Below are 8,065 nucleotides of genomic sequence, written 5' to 3' on the forward strand. Positions count from 1 at the left end.
ACCTGTGSATTTACTCAGATTTCTTATAATTGTTCATACATTTCCCCTTTGGGGCAGCACAGGCAGCAGAACCAGGTTGATTGTGGATATGTCTGTGCCCTCTGAGGTGAAGGTCTGTGCTTTGGGAAGGATTCTTGTCCTGCCAGTAAACTCCATATTTCTCAGTGCCCACTTTCGATCTGCCATAAAACATGTCTAAAAACCAGGCAAATTCTCAAAATTCTCCCCCCTCTGCCAGTGCTAACCTGCCACTGGGAGGTGAGGCATGAAGACGCTTCTTAGTGCCAGACAGAAAGTTTTGGAGAAGATTCAAGAGCTGATGGAAGCAGTGCCAGATCAATCCCTCCTGCAAGAGAGGGGCTGGTTTGTGCTCCCCTTGAAGGGCGCCAGCTGGCATTGCACGTCTGCYGCAGAATCGCAGCTTCCTTCAAAAAATGTTCAAAGTGTGGTGGCTGGAAAGGAAAGCTTCAAACGGCAAAGCACCCTGAAGAGGCAGGAAATGTGAGATGTAAGGAGCCCCAAAAGGTTTGRGTTTAGAAATCAGCCCATCTGATGATCAAACAACTCGTGCTTGTAATCTCTGAGCGCCTGGCAGGGGCTGGCAGCAGCAGGGGATGGGGATGGTTCCTGACACTGCCGGAGCTGCCCTGGGAGCAGCGGGGAAGGAGCGGCATCAGAACCTCCGAGTGTGGATTCCCTTCCTCCAGCACAAAGAAATCAGGGCCCAAGCTCTTGTCTCCCAGCCAGCAGATCAAAGAGATGTTCCTGCTCAGTCTGTCCCCCTGGAGGGCTGTGCCATGGCAGAGGTGGCCATCAGCTGTCACCTCTCACCGCACACTGCTGCGTGTCCCAAACACCAGGGTGGCAGCAGGCAGCACCTCCTGGAAGGGTTTCCCTGCACACCCTGGGCTGCAGGCTGGCTTSTAGCTGCACACTGGAGCTTTGAAAACAAGTCCTTGTGTTTTCAAAAGCAGAGCCATTCTCCAGCATTCACCCCATCTTACTGGGTTTGTGTCACCCTGACTCAACGTTGAATTTTCCCATAATATTGCAGTGAAATTACTCAGAGTCCAATTTACGATGCTTCACTTGTGGGGATGATTACAGAAAAATCATTCTTTCAGCTCATGAGCTGTTTTTAAATGTATCCTCCACGGTTTGCATAGAAATACAAGCATTCTGAAGCTTCAGAAAGTCTGAACGTTGGTGGAGTAGCAAGAGAAGCTGCTTCATATAACCACCAGTGCTGTGGTTCTGTTAGCTATAATGTGGTAAATAAATACTGAAATTAATAAATAAATAATGAATTGAAATAAATTCCTAAGCACTGTGCTTGTACAACATACTCAAGTGCCAAAATGTCTCTGCTAACTCACATCCTTCCCATCTGTAATCAAAAATTGAAACAATGCAAGAGCAGATCTAGGAAGATGAAGGGGATGAAGAAAGATACTTGTTAAGCAGTTGCAGTTCTAAACAGGTTTGTTTGAGGAAAGGCTTTTTGTCTTTTTCCTTGTCTCCTGCCTAGGATATTGTCTGAGATAAGTGACAAAGAGCTTCAGTTCTTTCTCATCAAGTCTCAAGGCTGCAGTGCATTTTCTAAGAACCAGCACAGATAAAGGAAATCTTAACCCACCCAAACGTTAGCATTTTATGCATTTGAGGTTAATAGGTAGATATTCAACTCCCCCATAAATTRAACAGCTGGAAATTGCCATCTTTTTTATGTGCAAAAAGCACCTTGTTAGCAACGAGCACAAAAGTTTGTATTCTCAGATGAGTCGCTTTGCCTTACTCTTAAATTGCCGCTGATGTCCTCCCTGTGCAATGATTTATGAACTCTAAAACCTGCTGTTCCAAATTCAAGCTGTGTCCCCAGGCTGCRTTGCTATCAAAGCCACTGAACAGGCAGTCTCCATTCATGTAGTGTTTAAAATATTGTTACTAAATAATAAGGCACCTTTCCTGTCTTTTGTTCCATTCAGGATTTTGGAGAAGACGATTCCCTCTACATCACCAAGGTAACAACTGTTCACATGGGCAATTACACCTGTCATGCCTACGGCTATGAAGAGCTGTATCAGACCCACATCCTTCAGGTGAATGGTTAGTAAATGGCATATATGACATTCCATGAAAACCTTCCCTAAGAAAAGTTGTGTGTTAACCTCATTCACGCAGAGATGTGTGAAGCCACGGCCCAAATTATCTGTGCACGAGAGCAAACGCAGCTTGGGGTTCGCTCACTCGCGCTGTCACACAGGCAGGCAAAAGTAAAAATATTAAGGGGGGATGTGTATAATTACCTGGGCTTCAGGAGGTATCCTCACTGTAAAACAAGCTGTCAGTGACATTTCCATGGAGTTCAGAGCAGCGTTTCCAAGCATCTCTTCAAGTAATTACTACTTTTGTCAACAGAAGTGTTGCCTCGATAATCTCTTCTTCCAGAAAATMATTTCTGTTGCATGAAACAGCTCAGGGTGTTTAAATAAATACAGCAGTGTTTCCAAAGCTAGCTATCTAACTCCCAGCTACATATCCAGATTATTAGTGGATATATTCTGGTGGTACAGGGCTTGGTTTGCTGAGGGCTATTTACACTGGCTCACTGGGTTGCAAAATGAGGGCAAACCATTTTACGGGTGAGAGAATCACACGGGCCATATTCCAGCATCCTCGTTCACCTCCGTCCCCTGGACCACATTTGTGCCTGGTGGAACTTATATTCAGGCATTCACTATCTTTCTCCTGACCTCAAACTCACTCAGTYGGATTTAGTTTAAAATTACATTAGATTAGGCCAGCATTTCATCAGGGGACCAGCCCAYGGAGTTTTCACCTCCCCAGCTGCAGCCAGCGTTTTCTGACTTCAGACCCATTTTTACATTTGCTGATATGCCCAGCAGCGTCTCCAGGACAGGGGACAGGGTCACCCACTGCTRACTGTTCATACATTCTGATGTGCTCTGCTATGAAAGCGTTTCTCTTTAAGGAAAATTTAGTAAATTTATTACAGATATATGTATTATAAGGAAAATTAATGTTTGGTCCTTTCTCTGGATGTGTGCAGACCTGCACAAAGGAGAGTTTTCAGCTCCTAAGAGCAGGTGGTTACACACAAATTAATAGTGAGAGGAGAAGCAGTAAAGAGGGGTATTTCTGCATTTTAAGAAGAGCTGTGGTGGATGTGAGGTTTTGTKGTGACTGCAGCTCAGGTGTGCTGGACATCTGTGTTTCCCCCACCACTGCAAATACCTGGAGGAGAGCACGGAGTATCTGGCTGATCTGAATGAAATCTGACTTAATGTTTCTACATAATAATTCGCCATCTTCTGAGGGAGTAAGCTGTAAATCTCAGCAATGTGGATAACTAAGTCATGCATGCTGCAGCTGGGAAAAGAGGTTTCCTTCCTCAAAGTRCTATTTATCTGATGAATGGCAGCTGAAAGAAAAGCCAGCTAACAACTTAATCCCGTGTCTATTATGTGATGTATTATGAGGCCTGAATGGAGTTTAGTTGGCAGACAACAATGTAGACTTTATCATTGCTGAGAATAGAAGGCCCAAAGGCTTTGAAACTTAAACCAGAAGGAGAGGAAAGCTGGGTGGAGTGTGGGAGGGGGTGATCCATTCCATACTCACGCCTGCCACTTAGGTTTAACTTGCTGTTGAAAGATCACATTTTCTTTTTAAGTGAAGGAAGTTTTATACCACAGCTGCATGGGAGTTTTCTTACTAAAAGAAAAACGCTGTTATGCAAAAAAAAAAACTATCTATGTTGGCTTTTTAATGTTTCTATCTAGTCACTTATTCATAATAAAATGCCTTGAATTCTGGTATCAGCTCAGGCTTGCTAGAAAACATTGCCAGGTCTAGAAATCTTTGTCTTACAGCATCTGATATTCCCATGTGAGCCATTAGGCTTTGCAAAGCTGGGTTTTTGCTGTTCTTAATGTGGCTGGCWGGCTGCCCACATCACTGAATTCCCTCCTTTTCTGCCTGTGTCACAGTTCCCTCGAGCAGCTGATGTTGGGGTGACAGCCCCGATGGCAGGACAACGTTGTTTGCCTTCAAATGCATTGGAAGGTTCCCAAGGCAGAGCCCTTCACAGGAAAACCTCGGTTTTTAGTAGCTTAGAAGACAAATTGAGGAATTTTTCTTGACAGGAGTAGAGGGAAGAAACTGAGCCAAMCTGAATTGAGTGAAGATGCTGAGAATTTAAGTGTAGTTGATGGGCTCTGTTCAGCGCTGGGGCTTGTCTCTGTCGGTCTGTATCAAACTGAAAACTCTGTCTTCAGCATGGGAGGGTTTTTGTTGCTTTCCTGTGTTGGACTAAAACAGTAAGAGAATGTGACAGAACCAAGTCAGCCAGAACTCGGGTGTATCTGCTCGCCTGTCTCCTCCAGGGAGGCACTGATCTACTTTCAACATCAAAAAACACGGGGGCTTTTTATTTTATAAAAATTATCAGAATTTTTCTTTTGACACCTCCCAAGTTTGTCTTTTGGGAAAGAACAGAGAAAGAAGATCCAACTGGAAGCAAAAGGGTTTATCCCCAACCCTTCCCAAGCTCACTGTGTCTGTACAGGCAGCTTCTAACTTTTTTAGCCTGTTTTTCAGTTAATTCAGCACTTTCAAAGATGCAGTAACTCTTCCAGCATCCTTGGATCCTTTTTGTRCCACCTGAGCCCTGTCTTACTGTTCCCACTGAGACACATCAGTACAGCTCACAAAAGAGTCTGATCCTGGTTACRCTGGATCCTGGTGCTCTCTTCATATGCTTTTATCAAACATTTTATAGGCCCTTTAACTTGTTCTTTTCTTTGCCTCTTTTTAGGACATAAAACTACCTTCTTACATTGATTAGGTAATACAGAAAATAAGGAAATATAAGCTTAAATAGAAAGTTTTCAGCCAAGTTGTGACAACATTAAATGTTTTGGGGTTTGGAGCTCTACTACTGCTGAGCTGCTGAATGCTGTGCAGTGTTTCCCTTTGTCCTGGTTCAGGATATCCCAAATAAATGGGTAGATCCAGATGCTCATTTTGATAGGCAGAGCTGAGAATCTTCTTAGGCAGAAAATGTGAAGATCACCAGCTGAATGCCCCAAACCTGTGGYTCACATCTCAGCAAGAAGCATGAAGCACGTGTGAAATGCAGCCTGTTTGATGGGGGAACTTTGGGTTGAGCTCTTCAATCTTGGGATCACAGTTACTGGTGTTTTTATACAGTTTTAAGTGTTTTTATACAGTTTGCCCTTAAGATCTTCCTTGGAAGAAAAGAAAATGCTGAAAGGCAGCATTTAAACAGTTTAAGAATGAAAAATTCATCTGGTGTTCTGGTATCTTTGATCAGGAGAAGCCAAGAACAGCAGGAAAATTGTGTTCTCTCCTRCGTGTGGCTGTTGCTTGGGAAATGTGTGCAGCATATACTAACTGTGGGGAGAAAGCAATTTATCAATTTCAAGAGGAAAAAAGAGTTGCTGAGGATAAAGAATCTCATAAAATAGTAATCAACTATGAAAATTGATAGTTTGCAAATCAAGAGACTGCGGAGTGTAGGSCATCATTTTCCTTGGTCCTTGCACTCAGAAAAACATCAACATAAATCAGAATATTGTATTCCTTGAAAACAGTTTTAAAAAAGCCATTTGATCCTCAACCCAATTATAAGGGTCCAATAGGACAAATTTTCCAGTAACTGAGAGGTGCTACAAACTCGGATGTTTTGTTAACGTGGCTCTTCAGGAGAACACATAAAAYGCTGCCAACTCCTTTCAAATCATAAATGGAAGGAGTAAAACATCTCAAGTAAATGATTAATCTGTTAATTATTGCTACACTCTGGAGTATATAGCTCCTACAGCAGCAATGTATGTCTCTGGGCCTCGGTGCCACCATCTGTGCTCATCGTGTGCTTTATCACCTGAGCTGTTTTATTGTAATGAATTGGTCTGCTCACAAGTGAGGTGCTGCTCAGTATGCAGTAGTAGGCAATCCACCCAATCTCGTGCTTGTTCCAATGCCTCTTTTTTCCTACTTTGCTTAAGATAATGGCATTTTTATATTGCCCTTGGCTGCAGACACGGTAATGGTTAGCAATGATATATATTCACCGRGGGAAAAAGCAAAGGGTAATCCATATATCCCAAAGTCTGGAGCTGAAATCTTTGCAAGTTTAAAGTAAAATGTGCTTACCTGGAATGTATTAATTTGTAGCAAGGACAATAAAAATATATTCTGCAGTTTGCTGTTATCACAAGGCATTTGCATGTAATAATTTACCTGTGCAGTGAATTATGTAAGACAAGGGAGAAGAAATAAAAAGTTTAAAAATAGAAGGAGAAGGAAGATGATAAGAGAGCAGGAATGGAGGTGCAGGTGAAAACAAACAGTTTCCTTATTAATCACACTTGAAAAGACACCTTGCTATAATTTTAAGTTAATTTTCATGCAGARCATTGATTCAGAGTCTAGGACCTGTGAGCTACCTTTGGCAGTATAAATCTATTGTGTTTTCAGCCCTGCAGGTACAGTAGGAGGGTTATTCATGTGCAGACTCCCAAGGTGTGAGTTAAAAACCTGAGAGATGGAAGAGCAGTGTGTTTGGTGAAGGGGTGCCCTGATCCTGGGAGCTGATGGCTCTGGCCATCCTGGGGAGTACTGCCACGAGTGCCCAGACAAACAGGAACACCTAAAACAAACAAATAATGAGATAATATCAACCCACACTGGTTCTGAGAGCATTAAATAGATGATGACGGGGATGGGCTCTGTCTCTGAGAGCTGGCAGGTGTGAGGAAGGCACTTGGTTTGGAGTAAAATTGCTCTGGTGGGTTTGGCCATGTGGGATCTGAGCCGAGTCAGTTGATTTCATCGGGATTTGGTTGTAAGAACTCCTTGGATTTGTAAATTTGTTCCTMTGCATTTGTAGAGACACACTGTCTTTCAGCTGTGAGTCTGAATAAATCACGTAGCCTTTCAGTGGACCTCACTTACTAAATCATTTCATTCAAAGAATGCCACTAGTAGCAAGCAAATCATAGGTAAGATAAGCATAGAGTGCAGGACCTTCATAAAATTCTGTCCAAGTAGACAAAAATTACTACCTTTATCCTATCATGCCTRGAGACACTGACTCAGAGAAATGTAAGTTAATTTTCGAAGGTACTGATGAAATGAAGAGCTCCTGACTCTCAGTCCTACTCTGCTGAATTGCTGGGGCACTGACTCCTAAATAAAACAGGGATGGCTCCAACAGCCACCCCCCTCTCTGGCAGAAGGTCCCTTCCCCTGCTTGCCTCCCCCTTAATCTGGCACCTCCTGAAGTCAGGAGGAGCTGCAAACCCCACAGTAATGGGGAAAGAAAAGATAAAATCCTAATAAGTGGTTTTACTTAAAAACTGAAAACTCTATTTAATAGAACAAACCTTGTCTTTTTTGTAACCCCCAGATTAAAAAGTTCCTGGATGGTRTTTTCCTCACTGCCCTGCACCTTCCAACACATTTTCTTTTTGTCTCAAGTAAAAGAAATAGGAGACAGGGAACTAAACCCACAGGTCCAGYGCAGAGGTGGAGTTCAAAGCCACTGCTTTGCTAGAAGTCCCAAGGTTTTTTTTTTCTCTGCAGTTGGCTGTAGGCATTTCTTCTCACATTACACTTCAACAATCTCTTGCTTTTAAAGCTATAAAAYCCAAGTAGACTTGAGGGCTTTCTGTCGTGGCTGATTTCCTTCCAAGCTGACGACTCAGCTCTGGTTAACRCTTGGCAGTTGGTGCAGAAGACAGRAGTGAAATACATCTCTCTCTGGCAAGGCCCATAAAAAAATAGAAATAAAAAGATGGGGAATGTATTTATTTAAACTATTCACATATGGATATATAGACACATAGCAAGCTGCAAMCCCAGATTTCATTTTGTTCTAAAGCAACTGTCAAGACAGTTTAATTCTGATAATCATGGAGCCTGATGATGTACTGTATAAAAACAGAGCAGTGAGTTAGCCACCTCAAGCCAGTGATTTCCAGAAGTTTGTTGTTAACTCTTTCAGGCTTTCTTAAAAACA

At 42.7% G+C, this 8,065-nt stretch overlaps 1 protein-coding gene across 1 annotated transcript in view; it reads left to right on the forward strand.

Annotated features, from left to right (window-relative positions):
• Positions 1-8,065, forward strand: part of FSTL4 (follistatin like 4) — a 200,377-nt gene that overhangs the window by 172,003 nt on the left and 20,309 nt on the right. The window contains exon 7 of the mRNA XM_057371342.1: positions 1,986-2,105. Coding sequence (XP_057227325.1) covers positions 1,986-2,105 — 120 coding nt within the window. The remainder of the gene's footprint in view (positions 1-1,985; positions 2,106-8,065) is intronic.

The sequence above is a fragment of the Malurus melanocephalus genome, unplaced genomic scaffold, assembly GCF_030028575.1.
Source record: "Malurus melanocephalus ecotype Western Australia unplaced genomic scaffold, MMel_1.1 scaffold_144, whole genome shotgun sequence".
Classification (NCBI taxonomy): domain Eukaryota; kingdom Metazoa; phylum Chordata; class Aves; order Passeriformes; family Maluridae; genus Malurus; species Malurus melanocephalus.